The following is a 19,484-nucleotide window of genomic DNA, read 5'->3' as shown; positions in this document are numbered from 1 at the left end:
GAAACTATGCATCAAATGGTACAGGAAGAATGAGAGTACCATTACAGTCCTAGAACAAACAAATCGTGAACTTTTCTTTTCTTGCTTAGAGGACTGGATGGACAGGACCCCTGCACTCAGTGCACCCTTGCCGGCTGAGTCAGGTGTAACCTACGGTATCCTGTCACCATTAAGCACCGGTCTGTTGGACCCAGACTCCTCTGATGGTAGGTCATGGCCCCACCATTCAATCACAGAAAACTGTGGGGACTGACTGTCAATTAGATGTGTAATTGTTTTATGGTAGCATACAGGTGGCCAGTGGCTATGATACCGTATGGAATGAATCCATTGAATGTAGAACAACAAAAACATCTGTGGGAATACATTTAACTGAATTGTGGGAGCTCATCTCTAATTAATTAATTCCAATAAGAATCCTCTGACAGCTTTGTGCGCTGAAAACCACTTGAGACGTCAGGCAGGAATTTATATAGACCGCACTGCTTAATTAGGAAAATATGGCTAATTATCATTGTTGCCCTTCTTAGCGATCAAGTACAAAATTCTTCAATTACATTCTTTCTCAATGTTTTTTCTTCCTTATGACATAAACTTTTCAGAGAGAGCCTTAGGAAGAAAGACAGGAATTGTTTTGTGATTGGCTCAATTTAACTCCACTCCCAGTGACATCTCTCCTGAGTAATTCTGGGTAATTCTGGGTAAAGGTGAGTGACCCCAGAGGAACTACAGTAATTCTCTTCACCTACAGCTTGAGCTGGCATGTAGTTTTACACACATGAACACATTCAAATAATTGTTAAATTACAGTTACGTCTTAATTGCTTTAATTTAACAAACAGAGGGAAATCATCATGTATTATGGACTAAATTAGTGCCATTAATGGTACCTGGTGATTAGGTGAATCAGACAAACAACACTGCAGTCCCAGCAGAAAAAAACAATACTTCATATGTGTAAAGAAATCTAATGGAAGTCTGTCAAGCAAACTTCAAAAAAGGCTCCTGTTCTTTCCAGTTTGACACTGAAATGGCATGGAAATACAGGTCATTAATTATTAAAGTACTGGAACTTTCACTCACCCCTGAAATAGCAAAAGCCCATTAGATATCTGTACTATATACTATAAAATCTGTGCTTGTTTGTTTAATCAACAATAAATAATTATACTGCTTATATCAGAAAATTTGTATTTGTAGTTGTATTATTGAATTACTGTAGTATTGTGTACTGTTTCATTCCATTTCATTTTAATTACTTTGTATGTGTGCGCGTGTGTGTGTGTATTTCACATAAAGGCTTTTTAAGTATTAAATAAAAAATGGCTTAAAATAAGTTCATACATATAGGCTTTTTAAGTATTAAATAAAAAATGTTTAAAATAAGTTTAAAAAGGTCACTGCTTTACATTAGATACCAAGTTAATGATTTGTCACTGCTAAATGACACAACAGAATTTGAAATGTAAAGTAGTCTGAGATGGTACTGAATCCTCTGCCTTCTTCCTCTATCTGCCGCGAGCACCCCGGGGCCTTACAGCACCTCCCACAGAGTCCTACAGTCGAGCCCTACATCTGTCAAACATACACCTATCACACGTTCCACATATGTCCAGCGTTTCATTGGCGTTGCTTTCGGACAACCTGGCATTATTCTCTACTTGTTCCTGGACCTTGAGCTAAAGTTCTTCACTGTAAAATTCCTTGGCAGCGCACGTCTGACAGGTGCAGGAATTCCCGCTGTGAAAAAAGAATCCGGTCCATTATGTCCACTCGAGATTTCACAGCTAAAGGACCGCTTCCGTTTCCTTGCCTGCCCTGCACCTCCGATGGTAAACACGGATCCAGTAGGCAGTAACACGGTGTTCCCAATTCCGCATTCAGATGCCGTGACAACTCAGTCATCGCGCTTCAGTATTTCGGATGGGCATGATGCGTCATTCATGCCTGCCGCACAATTCTGGCAGCTTTCTCTGTGTTTATTTACGGTCCAAGCCAGCCGGGTACTTTCCATTTCAGCTCCTTGGCCACGTTCAGTGAAGTTAATAAATAATGACCTGAGACACTTACCTAGGTTTTGACAGAAGGAAAACTTTACCAGATGAAATCATTTAGGAATGCTGCATGAGTAAATCTAACCAATAAAGTCAGAATAATTTACTGCACAAACGAAAAAACAGTAATGCGTTCTTGCAAACACTATGGATTTGGCAGAAAACAGTAAAAACCGCAGTGGCAGGTAATAAATATGGCAAAGATTAAGTAGGCTTCAACATAAGATAGAGGTTAGAGTAGTTAAGGAACAGCTATTTAATCTTTTTTATATAAAAAGCTTATTTTTGAATTCATATGGCGAAAACGTGCAGTTTATTTCTATGTGGCAGAGCTGAACAATATTACTACCATTAAACGAAATTCAAGCTACTTTTAAAAGTGGTCACAGACTGTATTTAACCGTTAAATACAACCTAAGCTACTTTTAAAGGTGAGGAGATATGAACAGATGTACTGAGTCTGTCCACGAAATGCACTGCACAACACAACACACTACACAGCACAGCACACAACAAACTACACAGCACACAACACACTACACAGCACACAACACAACACAACACACTACACAGCATACAACACAACACAACACACTACACAGCACACAACACACTACACAGCACAGCACACAACACACTACACAGCACACAACACAACACACAACACAACACACTACACAGCATACAACACAACACTACACACTACACAGCACACAACACAACACACTACACAGCACACAACACACTACACAGCACACAACACAACACACTACACAGCACACAACACAACACACTACACAGCACAGCACACAACACACTACACAGCACAGCACACAACACACTACACAGCACACAACACACAGCACAGCACACAACACACTACACAGCACAGCACACAACACACTACACAGCACACAACACACTACACAGCACACAACACAACACACTACACAGCACAGCACACAACACACTACACAGCACACAACACAACACACTACACAGCACAGCACACAACACACTACACAGCACAGCACACAACACACTACACAGCACACAACACACAGCACAGCACACAACACACTACACAGCACAGCACACAACATACTACACAGCACACAACACACTACACAGCACACAACACAACACACTACACAGCACAGCACACAACACACTACACAGCACACAACACACTACACAGCACACAACATAACACCCTACACAGCACAGCACACAGAACACAACACAGCACAGCACAGCACACAACACACTACACAGCACAGCACACAACAGAAAATGCCACCCTTCCGGGGCACTAGCTTTACCGATCCTCTTTCCTCATGGTGAAAGAGAAGTCTTGGCTGGGCTGTGCCCTGAACCACAACTACAGTAACACAGAGACAAGCATCACGCTAAAAACACACCATCAACAGCAGGGGTACAAGGGACAGCTAAAGAGACCCTAATACTGGTGAAGAACCGGGAGCATGGAACCAAATATGAACAGACATCACACACACGTGTTTCAGGAAACCAGGCTTGTACAGACATTGATGACTTCCATAGTTCCAACATGTTTTAGACTCAACAGACACTGAAAATGCAGAGACCAATTCAATGCAGCTGTTGGGGGAGGGAGGACAGGTGGAACATGGATAGATGTAAATGATACATTCAAACAAAATGGCATATGGCTTTGAGTCCAGGAGAACAGGACATTTCTGTCAGCCTGGCACTCACCCCCAAAGCAGCTCTAAACATTCATCAATCCATTTTTAAACTTTCAACCAGTGGCTACTTTGGTATGTTGTACCAATGTCTACTAATAAAAATAATGACACGCTACGCAGTCTATGCAAAACACTGCAAGAAAGGATGAAAAATACGGACATGCTACATAAAACAAAACTACCCATAAAAGAATGAAGGGATAAGAAAACAGGACATTTTTCTGTTCACTTAATTTCTCCTCTGGTCTTGGTCTGAGGATGCTAGAAAGTAGGTAATTTAACCCACCAACCATTAAGCAATACAAGATATACAATGTGTTAATCACATTTTTGACAGCTAAATTGGCCCTCTTAAGTCAGAAAAAATAGCAGGGGCCATTACAACGCTCTTAATAGCTGCAGCGAGTATACAGAAGCACAGTGCATCAAGGCCTTGTCCATTTTCCCTTTTTTCTGCATTTATTCATTTTTTTTCCTCATTTCCCACAGTGCTGGGAATGGCAGCAAACAGACTGAGCCTCTCAGTGTTAATGGCGAACAACGCGGCGAGCCTGACGCCGGGTGTGGGGTGGGTGTGACAACCGCCCTCAGGGCCCACACCCAGCCGGGATGAGCAGGAGCCGCCGTTCCAGAACAAATCGATGAATCCCCCCCCCCCCCCCCCAAGCACTTTCAAATTGTCAATTAGCAGCGGCAGACGCACGGGGCTTGATTATCGAGAGTGAACAAGAGCATCAGCTGAAGGCTAACCGGGGGCAAGGTGACAGGGGACCGCTGAGCCATGGCTACAAGCGGCAGGTTTAAGCCGGCTGCGTAGCGCAGAGCTCTGGATGTGGGATGAGGCTCTGCTGCCGTCCAGGATGCACTGCTGAGCCTCAGAAACACAGATAACAGCCAACAGTAGCTTGGGGGCGGAAATGGAGCAGCACGATCCCTGCCTCGAACCCAAACGAGCAGGAGTAATTTAACCTTCTGTTGGTTCAAATGAGGACAAGCTGTGTGCACAACCTGATTTACAGTCATGTAAACGCCACATGTGTTGGCTGCTTCTAAGGAGATATGTTTTATAATGTTTAGAATATTGTGTCCCGACCCACAAATCTTGAATGCTCACCTAAAGGAAGGTTACTGTGCTGTCTTACACAATAGGGTGTCGTCACAGTACTAAACCACACCCTCAATAACTGCTCTGTGCCATTGTCAAGGACAGCAGAGATGAAGTAAGCTGCTATTTTAATGAAGCAAATTAAACAAGATAATTCATTTCTATCCAAATGTCCCCACTGAACAAGTGCGATGTTATTAATTGCTTGAAATATCTAGCTGCTCGCTTGTCTGGACAGACACCTGCTCTCCCTCTTTCTGACACACACACACAGGCAGATTCTATGAAATAATCGGGAGGGGGATACAACCTCCCACCGGCCTTTCTGGATGGGTTAAAGGAAAAGAACTCGGAATATGTAGCGAGGAAAAATAGAAATTAATCAAGTCAGACAGTCTTCAAAAGCAGACTATCTATTAAAGCAGATACTTTCAGATTGTTCTCTTATCTGAAAACAGCTTTTGTAAAGGTATGGGAATAAATACTATTTTCCCTGATCAAAGCAGGGAAAGAAAATATTGCAGTTGGGGGAATTAGACCTGCCTGGACTGCTGCCACAGAAAAGGTAATAAAATTTTACATTTCTGTACTAGATGGGACTCAGCATCAAGCAGTGAGTCAACAGCGATTCACTGCTCAGCACACAAAGCAAGGAGGCCAAAACGGTTTCAAACCCCACCATTTGAAACTAAGACTGTTTTATTCTTTGTTGACCTATAAAAGACTAGATAGACTAGAAGACTAGACAGAGGAGAAGCAGGACAGCGATGAAAAAATACAAGGGGCACTTGCTTTCCACGAGGATCCTCCTTCCAGTCCAGTCGTCATTGATGGCCTGGATGTTCCCATAATGGACGTCGCTGAAGAAGATACGGTTGGTTCCGGCAGTGGCCTGCCGCTGGTCAACGGCCAGCGCGATGACATTCTTGAAGTAGGCCGGGTTCTCGTACGGCCGGACAGGCGAGTTGAGGTCGCTCTCATCCGACAGGTGGACGCTCTTCAGGATGGTGCGCTCCGAGTAGAGCAGGTAGCCGTCGTACCGCTGGCAGGACGTGCCGTCTTCAGAAAGGTATCCGTGGGCGCAGGAGCAGGTCCTCCGCCCGCCCCCCAGGTAGAAACACAGCTGCTGGCAGTCGCCGTTGTTGCGGGCACAGGGGTTAGTGCCTGCGGGACAGAAAAGCCTCACGTGTCTGCGGACATTGGTCACGCCCAGCTCTCATGGGCCTCTCATCCAGAGACTGCACATGAGACATACAGTTCTTCACTGATGCAAGTAATCCGTTACACAAAGCCTTACATAAGTTATATTTATGGATTTGCCTTCCCATACCATTCAAGACATCTTATAGCAAAAAATATTAGAAATACTCCATCCAGAACACATATGAAATAAATGAAAGGATAAAGTGAATTTACTTATGGCTATGTGTTGCCTTTTTTTTCCGTTAGCACTTCTGTAAACTCTATGCATTGTATAGATCTTTTGCTTAAGTCCGGATTTACTTAAGCCGATTTTATTGAAGTTGAAAGCAGCCTGTATTCACAAATAATCTCGATCACGCACAATCACTCACAGCCATTTCAGCTAAAAGTATGTATAGCAATGGACCATCCGCCATGTACTTGTCCATCTAGATTATCCAGCATGGTGTCAGATTTATATATAGCGACATTTTTAGCAAGAACTTCTAAGCATATTTGGAAGTACCCCCAAAAAATTGCCTAATGTGACACAATCCTGGCGTGTGAAATTAATAAAATTTGACAGCCAGAATGCACGAGCCTAAATAAAGAGTGGGGGGGTGGGAACAACAAGAGGTGGCGCGAGGAGCGCACACGTGGTTTGATTCACTATACTCGCTCGCACAGCCAGACATTACACGTGGTTTGATTCACTACGCCCGCTCGCACAGCCAGACATTACACGTGGTTTGATTCACTACGCCCGCTCGCACAGCCAGACATTACACGTGGCTCGATTCACTACGCCCGCTCGCACAGCCAGACATTACACGTGGTTTGATTCACTACGCCTGCTCGCACAGCCAGACATTACACGTGGTTTGATTCACTACGCCCGCTCGCACAGCCAGACATTACACGTGGTTTGATTCACTACGCCCGCTCGCACAGCCAGACATTACACGTGGTTTGATTCACTACGCCCGCTCGCACACCCAGACGTTACACGTGGTTTGATTCACTACGCCCGCTCGCACACCCAGACGTTACACGTGGTTTGATTCACTACGCCCGCTCGCACACCCAGACGTTACACGTGGTTTGATTCACTACGCCCGCTCGCACACCCAGACGTTACACGTGGTTTGATTCACTACGCCCGCTCGCACACCCAGACGTTACACGTGGTTTGATTCACTACGCCCGCTCGCACACCCAGACGTTACACGTGGTTTGATTCACTACGCCCGCTCGCACACCTAGACGTTACACGTGGTTTGATTCACTACGCCCGCTCGCACACCCAGACGTTACACGTGGTTTGATTCACTACGCCCGCTCGCACACCCAGACGTTACACGTGGTTTGATTCACTACGCCCGCTCGCACACCCAGACATTATGGAGGCCTTTAATGTCAGCAGGAAGCGAAACCTCAACCTTTCTCCCGGCCTCGGCTGAAGACCTTCACATCCTTCAGGTTGACGCCCAGGCCACTCCTCAAGGTCTGGGTCTCGGCTGCGTCGCTCTTGAAGCCCCTCCGGATGGAGCCGTTAGCATGAGCTCTGGTGGGAAGGAGACCGACCAGCGGGAGAAAACAAGAAGTTTGACAGCAGGTAATCGATAGCCTTCGACCAATTAAAATGCAGCATGTCATTAGATGCAGCAGACAGCTGGCCTGAGAGAAGGAGGGGCACCGAGCCCAACCATGACACTGAAATGGGTGAGGTCTAAGTAAAATCTCACCCCCAACATGAGGTAACACAAGCAGGAAGAAGCGGATGGTCCTACAAGGAATGAGCAGCTGGCTTCATGGGATGTTTGGGAGACATTGTAGCATTTGTGGGGGGGAAAAATTACCTGTCAGACCAGTAGATGTAAGGGCCAAAGACAGCCACAGAGAACATGTCCACACCGCTGGCAGAGAGCACAATGTCACGGCCCTCCCCGCTCTCCAGGTCGATCCTCTCTATCTTGTCGGTGCGAGCATCACACCAGTACAGCTTGTTTTCCTGTAATTCAATCAGAAGATAAGCTCTCAGCTATCATTCTTACATTTTCCAAAGTAACAAATGTTTTTGTTAAAAAAAGGGCCAGGCAGTCCCTGGAGCAACTGGGGGTTAAGGGGCTCACTCAGGGGCCCCACGATGACATCACAGTCAACTAGAGACCTCCTGCCCACGGTGACATCACAGTCAACAAGAGACATCCTGCCCACGGTGACATCACAGTCAACAAGAGACCTCCTGCCCACGGTGACATCACAGTCAACTAGAGACCTCCTGCCCACGGTGACATCACAGTCAACTAGAGACCTCCTGCCCACGGTGACATCACAGTCAACAAGAGACCTCCTGCCCACGGTGACATCACAGTCAACTAGAGACCTCCTGCCCACGGTGACATCACAGTCAACTAGAGACCTCCTGCCCACGGTGACATCACAGTCAACTAGAGACCTCCTGATCGCAGGCACAGCATCCTAACCCACTGAGCCCCACGCCGTCCCTCATATCGCCATCGTTTATTAATCAGGAAAAAAAATAAATAAATGGTGGGTGGGTGGTCTGCACCTCGTAGTCAATGGAGATGCCGTTGGGCCAGGCAATGTTGGAGCTGACCAGGGCCACCCGCTGGGAGCCGTCCAGTCGCGCTCTGCTGATCCCTGGTGTCTGGCCCCACTCCGTCCAGAACATGTACCTGTAATTCAGAGAGAATGGAGATGGCTTCGGACCAGCACACTGCAGGAACATGCCCCGCTACAGCGGCCTGGGAGTGCCTTAGGGCTTCCTTAGGGAAGACCAGCGCCTACCAGCCCTCCCTCCCTCGCGGACTATATGGCCGCCATCCTTAGAACGTGTGTAGTTAGCTTAAGCGAACTGGAATGCAGCCACTGTGGGATAGGAAATAGCCAGAAACATGCATGCTCGCCTCGCTGAGCTCTCCGCGTTCACTCAGCTGGTTTGGCGGCAGTCACATGACATAGACAAGGTCCAACCCATTTGCTCAGGCTTTTGGTCTGTGAGAGCCGCAACACTTCAGGAAGCCAGTCGAGGAATCAAGGCCCGATTCACATGCCCTGTCTGATTATCCAGGGCAATCTTCCTTCTATACAGATCTTTGGAGGTATTGAGGATGGAAGACCTATTGGACTCTCCATGGTGACATGTGGGTGAGACCTGTAGGAGCCGCAGCAGAGAGGCTTAGAGGAAGGCACGTACCCTCGGACTGGGTGCACGGCGATGGCTCTCGGCTGATCGAGCTCCTGAGAGATAACCACAGAGCGGTACCACCCGCTGAGGCGGGCGATCTCAATGAGATTGAAGCCATGGTCCGTCCAGTAAATGTTCCCTTGGGAAACAAACCAATCAGTAAACTCCAGGAGCACAGCAACAGATGTGACGCATCTGTAAAGGCAAAAGCTGGCAGCTGGCAGCTGGCGTGGGACTGGAGCACAGAGCGTACTGACCGGCAATCCAGTCCACCGCAATGCCTTCCACCCTGCCGAGGCCGTTTGTGATGATGTCTTCTTTCCAGGTCTGGTCTCTCTTCGCTCGGGAGATGCGGTTTAAGCCCATGTCTGTCCAGTAGATAGTGTCGTTTCCTGCATGGGGAATTTAATAAAGGGTCCCACACTTTACCTCCAAGAAATTAATTCTAGGCAATCAATAAAAAGGGTAGTAAAGATTTAATCAGGAGGCAGCAATGCATTTCATGCTGTCCTGAAGCCCTTGCAGAATATTGTAAAAGGAATGGTAAATAATGAGATCCAAATGAGTTTTATGACCTCTTTTTACATATCACAAGTATCAAAATTATTTGGCCAGAGAAGAAATGGTAACCTAATTACAAAATTGCTCTGGAGGGTTTTAGTTTGGTATAGATGACAGACACAAAAAACTTTCATGGCCAAAGGGCAGGCCCAAGATGGACGACACGGGTCACATGATCTGGGTGCCATGATTCCACAACTAGCTTTTGCCACTTTCAATATGAAGAAATAGGGGATGCTGCCTGCCCCCCAGGTCCATGATGATAAAATTAATGTAGAAGGGTCCCCGATGGGAATCGATCACATGGTCCGAAAATGAGACAGAAAATTATTTTATGGTACAGATCAATCCCGTAAAAAATGGGACAGGTGGCAACCGTAGCCTCAACCAAAACGTGAAAATCTTAGCTGAAAGATAAGGTGTACCTTTCCCATGTGTACCAGTCTAGAGCAGTGAAATGTGGGAAATAGGAGCATTGTCCAAAGGCCATTGTAATCCCTTCCCAGACTCTGTATGGAAGCATTGCAGGGCCACGGCTCGGCCGATTATCAGACGCTTCTGTCTTCACACGGTTATCGTCTCTTACATGGATCCACCCGGGAGGCTGCTTGTTTCACACTCAAGCGTTCAGCACCGTGATGAAATGCAAATGCTGTTTGCATATATTTGGGGAGTGTGAGGCTCGCTTAGCAGGAAGTTCGTCTTCATCTGCATCTGAAGGAATTTCAGAGCCTGCGAGAATGACGAGCCAAGCAAGAGGAGGGCCTTCTGTTCCTCAGGTCACATCTCTGTGATTTTACTCTTTTCACAGGACTCCTGCCTTGTATTTCGACTGCCCTGCACCTCAGCGCTGGCTACACCCTCCATTTCACAGCTCATTCGTGGAGAGACTCCCATAGACTCACAGTGCAACTAATTAATGAAGAAACAATTAAAAGGTTTGCACACCTACTACACACATACATAGAATCAATATAAGCACTGCTACAGAAAGAAGGCTTACAACCACAAACCTAAGATCTTATTAAAAAGTCTACTTTATTTGTGGATTAAACAAAATAGCTGCTCCTGTTGTTACCTTTGTTAACTTAATTATTGGCTTCCCTGCTTTAAGTCTGCCAGTCTATGCAGTTTGTAAGCAATCTCCATCCTCTGTGACCCCTCTGTTTTTATTCCAAAGCTCAGGTAAAGCTCACCAGGGACCCTTTCTCAGTGCTCCCACAGCATTTGAGAAAACATGCACGTTAAGTGGCCTCTGCATATTCACAAGGCATTTAAAGCTCTTTTTGGGGGTTGCGGGCTTTAATGGCTTACCGAACAATGGCAAGGCCACAAAAATGCAGGCATGGCATTTCCCGCAGGCACCTGCCATCGATGCCGGCTACACGGCAGGGCTGTTGCTGCTAAATAAGGGACACTCTTGGGGACACCATGCCAGAAACAAAAAAGGGCTCTTTATATCTACTAAAAAAACAGCAATACACAAATAATGTAAAGGTTCTCTTGCTTATGAGATGCTTAATCTTTGGTTGATGAACAGGAATACGGACGAGTAAAAGTAAAGTGTAGATGAATCTCTCGCGAGCAGATGCGCATGCAGCTCCGTCTGCAGGCATCATTATGCACACGTGCAAGATCTCTGCAACGTGAACGCACAGCCATAAATCGAGCCGTTGAGGGACTGAGCCTCAGCACACTGACAGGCTCACGCGGCTCTCTGTTCACACGCAGCCCCAGTGCAGAAGACGCCCTGCCGGCCGTACTTCATAATATCGATAAAACGGCGTGTGCCATGCGTGTCACTCGGCTGGGCCCAGGGCCCTCCACTGGCAACACGACCTCAATACGAGCCTCCCACACTGACCATACTCTCAAGCCAAATGGCCGCTTTGCTGGTACCAAAATTATCTAACTCAGAAATTGCCCTGTTTTTTGTTTTTATTTAAACAAAAACTTAAATACAATCAATAAAAATGTTTACGCTTTATCATATGAAGGTGTGTGTGTTTTTAATGCATCAATTACGGGACTGACTTAATCCACTTAACGTCCCGCACCAAGTGCTCACTGTACGCAAGACAGAGCTGGCAGACAGACGACATGTGACAGGACTCCTGTGTTTTACTCATTCATGCAGCACTTGGCTAATAGCTATGCTTTCTGTCCTTTAGGATTTGACATAGATAAGACAGGATAAGCATCTTCATTATCACTAACCACAGAGAGGCAAAGTGTCATTTAACAGCACCGCAGCCAGCAATACAGCATATGCCTAATCAGGGGCAATATAGACACACAGGGACTGACACAGAAATAAACTGAACTGAAATACACAATATACAAAGAAGTATGACACGAGAAATATTTGTACATTTTTGCAATAGCAAAATGAATTGTGACTGTTTCCATGGATCATCTTGTACATTGGCGTGATGGAGGTATGTAATCTCATCGTACTTTTCACGATGTCCAAACCGCGAATCAGGCTGAGGCCTTGCTCGAAATGAGATGCTTAGTGTATGCGACGGGAGCACTCTGCCTGTCACCTGCGTGAAAGTCCAGGCCAACAGCGAACAGCGTGCCGGTAACCGGCATCAGGGCCTCGCTGCTGTCGCTGGGGTCGAGCGAGATTCCTCGGATCCCCTCGTGGATGGAATACATTAGGAAGGCCCCGATACCTGTCTCACACACACAGGCAAACAGGAGTTCAAATTGACATTTCACAACTGAGCTCTTTTAGTTTTATTATCTCCAAATACATACATGTGCGCGGTGAATTTAGCAAGGAACGCTAGCGCAGTGAAAACTATTTAATAAATGAAAAATAATGACAGCAACCAAAGCTACTATAACACTACACAGGAGAGACATCAGGAGCCTGAAGGTGGCAGCGCAGATGGTGGCCCTGGAGAGCGGCGGCACGGTGCCATTTACGTTGCCGGGCCTAGAGCAGCTCACCTTCGCAGGAGTGGCGGTCACTACGCAGGCTGTAGCCCACCGTGCAGGAGCAGGTGCGGCTCGTCTCCGAGACGGGGAAGCAGAGCTGGGAACAGCCGCCATTGCTCAGCTGGCAGGGGTTCCTCCCTGCTCGACAGGCAGATCAGCACCGACAGAGGTGAGCAGCACTACTCTGCAGCCCCTTGTCTGTTATTCACCTATGAGGTTCACTAGGCAAAAGCAATCGAATGCCTGCAAAATCCCACAGTTAAAAATGTGCATAATACAAGTACTTTGAGAAAAAAATCAAAATTGATTTAGCCCATATCCCGTCGATATAATTTTTTCCATTAATAGGGCTTATTATTAATTTTTGTTCTTTTGAATGCTCAACATTCTGCGACAATAGATCTGATTTTCTTTTTTAACTTTCTTTTAATTATGCCTAAACAATACAACATGAAAGACTGATAAACTGGTAGATTCTAAAAACTTAGTCTCCTAATTAAGTCCAGATCTGAGAATGAATGCAAAAAAATATTCAGTTCATTAAAAACACAGAAATCGTATAATAAGAATCCCTTGTGATAGTTCCTGAGCATAATTCATCACATAAACAGAAGGAAAGAGCTGATAGGCACCACAGGACTCGTCATGACATCACGGCCAAGTTGTGCTGATGTTAGATGCCAGAACACCATCATGCTACATGTCCTGAGGTTAACCAATGACATCCCAAGGCTGCCTATTATCCAATATCAGAGCGTGCTTTAATTAGTAATTAGTCCTGTTATTTCCCAGGATGCACTGAACCACTTGCAGGTAAGTCCGGCTCATGGGGGGGCGGGGTTGGGGTGGGGCAGGAATTGGAGGCGGGGGTGCAAGCCCTTATTTCTCGTGCACCATATCACCTGCACCTTCAGAGAAAAGTTATAAAACCACACTCCCATGTGGTTTGTGTCAGGGAGACAAATGAAAAATCTAATTGGTCCGAGGAATTTCAAGCGCCTACTCAAAAGATTTACCTTAAGGACTCCTTAATTGCCATTCTTTATACTAATGGAATGCTTAGGCGATCTGTAGGAACACTGCTAATGGACCTGCCATTAATACAGATGGTTCTGACAATAACTCACACAACAGACTCTGTGCATAGTTTAAACCTCAATCTGCTATTTTAAGGATTAAAACATGATTGAGTCCATTTACAGTTTCCAAAGTACAAATTTCTCTTGCCTGTCAATCTCTAAATTGTGAAATTAGTGGGGTATATTAAAGCTCTGACCGGTGGCATTGTCCCACAAGCAGTATAGCATCCCTGGACATATCTGAAATGACGCCTGTGAGCCAGCCATGTGCCCAATGACAAAACGCCAGATCGATCTCAGGGTTATAGTAGCCTGCTAGCTAAGTCCATGTGGCGCCCAAGGCAAGCTTTACCGCCAGTGCCCCTGCTCCGAGACCAGAGTTGGGTAATTCAGTTCCAGAGTATAAAAGTCCAGACCAAGATTTTGTTTCAACCAACCAATTGAACATAAAGAGTCACAGTCACAGAGTACTCAACTGGTTGGTTGAGAAAAAATTCTGGGCTGGACTTTTGCTTTCTGGACCTGAATTACCCAACTCTGTGCGAGACTAAGTGAAATAGGCTGGCTAAGTCAGTGCCCCGTCAGCAGATGCCACCTTTGGTTGCCACCAGTGTCTCCTAATGGGTTGAGTGGCACTGCGGCTCCTCTGGCTGTACCTTTCTGGCCCTCCCTGTCATAGACCTTCATGTGCAGCACGCCATTGGTCTTGTTCCGTAGCACAAGCATGTTCCGGGCGTCCCTCTTGGTGACGATGCCCAGCTGCGCCAGACTGTCATCGGCCCACCACAGCTTCCCACCTGAAAAAGAGAGAAGCATCAAAGCAGGCATAACGCTGGGGGGGGGAGGGGTGTTGGGTTTATGACCCTAAGACCGTCAAACATAATCAAAGCGTTCAAGAGCTATGGCGAGCGCAGCTCGTGTAAAAGAGAACACGAGTGAAGATGGTGAATAAAGTGTAAAAACAATCTGGATCTGGATGAAGTTTACTGATTTCATTTCAATCAACTTTCCAGGTGCTGGATGAACATTAAGCACTGACAATAACACACCTAAAGTGCACTCCCAGAAACTATGTTAACTCAGTGAACTAACTGAACTTATTTTTATGCACACTGCATCAGTTTTATCACATAGCAGAGCAAAGGCCTATTTTATTGAATGAACGAGCCACATTGCTGATCATCCTACAATTGAGCATATCCATCACATGATTAATAGCTAGATTAATTATAGACAGAGAGAATCCTCCTCATTCAACATAGCACATGGATTCAGGCTTTTCTACAATTTATCATTCATGGGCCAGAAGATACCAGGAGACACCTGCATCTTAGGGTTTTGGGTCCCATGGTGTTGGTGGTAAGGGGGGGGGCACAGAGTGTTTTCCTGCTGAATCTATGCATGGCACAAGAACAGAAAAGAAGCTGCCTCAGCAGTCCAGAAACCCCCCTGAGAATGGGCACCACCACGCTGCTAGTCGTAAGCTGGGAGCCCCAGGGACGGCCTCTATAGTAGCCCAACACTGATAGCCGTAAGCCGGGAGCCCCTGGGACGGCCTCTATAGCAGCCCAACACTGATAGCCGTAAGCCCGGAGCCCCAGGGACGGCCTCTATAGCAGCCCCACTCTGATAGCCGTAAGCCCGGAGCCCCAGGGACGGCCTCTATAGCAGCCCCACTCTGATAGCCGTAAGCCCGGAGCCCCAGGGACGGCCTCTATAGCAGCCCCACGCTGATAGCCGTAAGCCCGGAGCCCCAGGGACGGCCTCTATAGCAGCTCCACTCTGATAGCCGTAAGCCAGGAGCCCCAGGGACGGCCCCTATAGCAGCCCCAAGCTGATAGCCGTAAGCCAGGAGCCCCAGGGATGGCCTCTATAGCAGCCCCACGCTGATAGCCATAAGCCAGGAGCCCCAGGGACGGCCTCTATAGCAGCCCCACGCTGATAGCCTTAAGCCAGGAGCCCCAGGGACGGCCTCTATAGCAGCCCCACGCTGATAGCCGTAAGCCAGGAGCCCCAGGGACGGCCTCTATAGCAGCCCCACGCTGATAGCCATAAGCCAGGAGCCCCAGGGACGGCCTCTATAGCAGCCCCACTCTGATAGCCGTAATCCGGGAGCCCCTGGGACGGCCTCTATAGCAGCCCAACACTGATAGCCTTAAGCCAGGAGCCCCAGGGACGGCCTCTATAGCAGCCCAACACTGATAGCCGTAAGCCAGGAGCCCCAGGGACAGCCTCTATAGCAGCCCAACACTGATAGCCGTAAGCCGGGAGCCCCAGGGACGGCCTCTATAGCAGCCCCACGCTGATAGCCGTAAGCCCGGAGCCCCAGGGACGGCCTCTATAGCAGCCCCACGCTGATAGCCGTAAGCCAGGAGCCCCAGGGACGGCCTCTATAGCAGCCCCACGCTGATAGCCGTAAGCCCGGAGCCCCAGGGACGGCCTCTATAGCAGCCCAACACTGATAGTCGTAAGCCAGGAGCCCCAGGGACGGCCTCTATAGCAGCCCCACTCTGATAGCCATAAGCCAGGAGCCCCAGGGACGGCCTCTATAGCAGCCCAACACTGATAGTCGTAAGCCAGGAGCCCCAGGGACGGCCTCTATAGCAGCTCCACTCTGATAGCCGTAAGCCAGGAGCCCCAGGGACGGCCTCTATAGCAGCCCCACGCTGATAGCCATAAGCCAGGAGCCCCAGGGACGGCCTCTATAGCAGCCCCACGCTGATAGCCTTAAGCCAGGAGCCCCAGGGACGGCCTCTATAGCAGCCCCACGCTGATAGCCGTAAGCCCGGAGCCCCAGGGACGGCCTCTATAGCAGCCCCACGCTGATAGCCGTAAGCCCGGAGCCCCAGGGACCGCCTCTATAGCAGCCCAACACTGATAGCCGTAAGCCGGGAGCCCCAGGGACGGCCTCTATAGCAGCCCCACGCTGATAGCCGTAAGCCAGGAGCCCCAGGGACGGCCTCTATAGCAGCCCAACGCTGATAGCCTTAAGCCAGGAGTCCCTGTGTCAGCTCCACGTAGGCTTGAGAAATGTACCTGTTATCAGCAAGCTAATGGTTCCGAAGAACCGGTCACTGTCCTGGGGTGGGGGGGGTTCTCCAACGAAGCAGGATTAAGGGAAAGTCTTACTTATTTCGACAAGTCTAAATGAATCCCCGCTGAGCTACTATGGTAATTTATGCGAGTGAATAAGTCTACTCTGGATCAGGTTAACTGTCTCGCTTAGTTACGCGTTGTGGGAACAGATTCCCAAAAGATCGTTCCGTCAGACGAAATTCCACGCTCTCATTACTCATGTCATGTGATCAATATAATAAAGGCTATAAAAATCACGTCTCAGCATTCCAAAAACATTAAAATAATATGAACCGGTAGATATTTTGTTTAGTCTTTTGGTTGAGTATTTTACGGAGATCAAATAATACAGAATAACATTATACTGTAGACTACAGTATGAATGACACGTGAATGTAACCCAGAAGGTTCCCCATTGGTTATGGGAATCGAACCAGTAACTTTTGCGGTGTAAGGCAACAGCATAAACCACTGTACCACCGTGCCACTGTACTAAGCACTTGTAACATTTACGTAACTTAGTATTTAGTCTGCAATTCTTTGCCAAGCCAACTCCCTGGTTTTATTTATGGCCACAGTATAGCCTTTTTTTTAGCGATTACATCTTTGTATTCTTCATACAGCTCCGTCAGCAGCGTTTGGTCTGCGGCGGAAAAAAAAAACATCGCTCCCGTTTTACATGCTTTCCGACTCATTTGATCAATCATTCATCCATTCATTTGGGCTTTATAAATATCTCGGGTGTGCGCACTAAGAGACTATGCAAGTGTATGAACCTTGATTAGTTAAAGCTTAACTCCGTTAGTGGAATGACATGAGGCTAAGTTTAGAAATGGCGCTAGGCTTTCTTGGCTTTCTTTACCTACTTTCATGGAATACCCCCCTGCTTCAAGTTAAAATAATACTCACAAATTCCCAGGGGTTGCTAATCAGTTAGCAAACAAGCCATGATGCCAATGATATTTTCCTATTAATCATGTGCAATCTTCCATTCTGTGAAATTTTTGCATAATGCATGCCAGTCTGCGGTCATCAAAAGTTTGGGAAGCCCAGCTTAAAATGACCAAAACATAATCAGGTATTCCAATGAAAATGAAATGATCCTTTGCTTTCGATTTGCAAATGCACCGGCAGTCCCCAGATTACAAACCTCCGACTTATGGACAACTCTTACTTAAGAACAGACAGTGATAAAGCCTATGAAATTAATATGTGAGTTAAATAAATGGTTTGCAATAAGGAACACACATGTTCATGAAAACATTGTGCAGTTTCAGTGGTTCATAATTGTTAATCTTATTGTAATGTTACCTCAGAAATACCCCTTCCAGTATGCAAGACATTGATGGAACAAGAGTAAGTGTTAACCTTATACAATTATGATCTTTTTTCTTTTTTTTATCAAAACCGTTTTAAGAACCATTTCTTTAATGTTTTTAAAGTACTGTTTACCTACACACATGCAGTTTGTATGTAGTTACTTTTATTAGCATATTCTTCTTCTTCTCTTATTATTATTGTTATTATCATTATTATTATTATTATTTTATTATTATGTACTTCATTACGTTTAAGATGTGGTGTATTTGGAAGTGTTTCTTCCTGTTTCTTCCTGTTTGATATAGAGAAAGGCTATGCGTGTGTGTGACAAACATTTGACTAACTGATGCTAAATAAGAACTATATGTACCAGTTCCTACAAATTTGCCTTAAAGACTGACTTGGCATATTAACAGTCCCTTTACGAAATGGTTCCAAATGCATATTCATTATTTGTTGCAGCAAAATAAAGATTTGAATTCTTAAGTTGAAATTATACATGTCCAGCCTGCTGCCACTGTACCGTTTACATATATTGCAGTAGCACCTGCCACTTTACTGCAAATTGCATGGTATTGCTTAATGTTTTGTCTCATTATACATATGTGCCCTGTTGCACAGTCTTGGAGCTATAGGGAAACGAGCATTTTAGTAAATAGTGCTCTGAGTATAACTGTGTTTGTGACAAACAAATCTTTAACTGATTAATTGATTGACTGTCATTCCCCACAAGCACAACATCACACAAGCCTGCAGCCTAAGCAGCGGAAATCCATACCATGCAAACGGCAAGAGGCTCCACAGCCACGCAGGAGAGCAGCTGCCAGCCCAGTGGGGTGGGGCCACAGTGCCCCCCAGTGAGTCACCACAGCATCCTGCACATAGCCACCATTCAGCCTGTGTTACAAACTGCAAGGTCTAACAGTTACAAAACCACCTGTCCCACTGCATTACGGATGTCCTCCTACAAAACATGACAGGTCAAATGCAGTCGCTTTCTCGTAAAAGCCAACAATACTAAATCTCAAGAGCCTGTTGTCATGAAAACAGCAAGAATGTCTAGTTAGGGTAAGAAATCTGCTAGATGACTAGCTGAATTTCTGAATTCCCAACCCAGGGGTCCTTGAGTCAATCTCACTGATAATAGATCAATCCTGGGACACTGAAGCATTCTCCTGCCTAATCGACAATTACTTAAGGCAGTAATTGTATTTTAATGCATCT

At 46.5% G+C, this 19,484-nt stretch overlaps 1 protein-coding gene across 9 annotated transcripts in view; it reads right to left on the bottom strand.

The window, feature by feature from the left end:
- Positions 1–19,484, bottom strand: part of LOC111846094 (low-density lipoprotein receptor-related protein 1B) — a 342,141-nt gene that overhangs the window by 111,655 nt on the left and 211,002 nt on the right. For all 9 annotated transcript variants that reach the window (XR_011983157.1, XM_072700926.1, XM_072700933.1 and 6 more), the window contains 9 exons: positions 14,522–14,662; positions 12,799–12,924; positions 12,387–12,518; positions 9,537–9,671; positions 9,289–9,418; positions 8,641–8,767; positions 7,928–8,079; positions 7,508–7,632; positions 5,679–6,050 (listed from right to left, as the gene is read on the bottom strand). Coding sequence is in view for 8 of the 9 variants with exons in the window: in XM_072700926.1 (XP_072557027.1) it covers positions 5,679–6,050; positions 7,508–7,632; positions 7,928–8,079; positions 8,641–8,767; positions 9,289–9,418; positions 9,537–9,671; positions 12,387–12,518; positions 12,799–12,924; positions 14,522–14,662 (1,440 nt within the window). In the remaining variant the exon portion in view is untranslated. The remainder of the gene's footprint in view (positions 1–5,678; positions 6,051–7,507; positions 7,633–7,927; positions 8,080–8,640; positions 8,768–9,288; positions 9,419–9,536; positions 9,672–12,386; positions 12,519–12,798; positions 12,925–14,521; positions 14,663–19,484) is intronic.

The sequence above is a fragment of the Paramormyrops kingsleyae genome, chromosome 16, assembly GCF_048594095.1.
Source record: "Paramormyrops kingsleyae isolate MSU_618 chromosome 16, PKINGS_0.4, whole genome shotgun sequence".
Lineage (NCBI taxonomy): Eukaryota > Metazoa > Chordata > Actinopteri > Osteoglossiformes > Mormyridae > Paramormyrops > Paramormyrops kingsleyae.
This window is presented reverse-complemented; position numbering and strand designations above follow the sequence as displayed.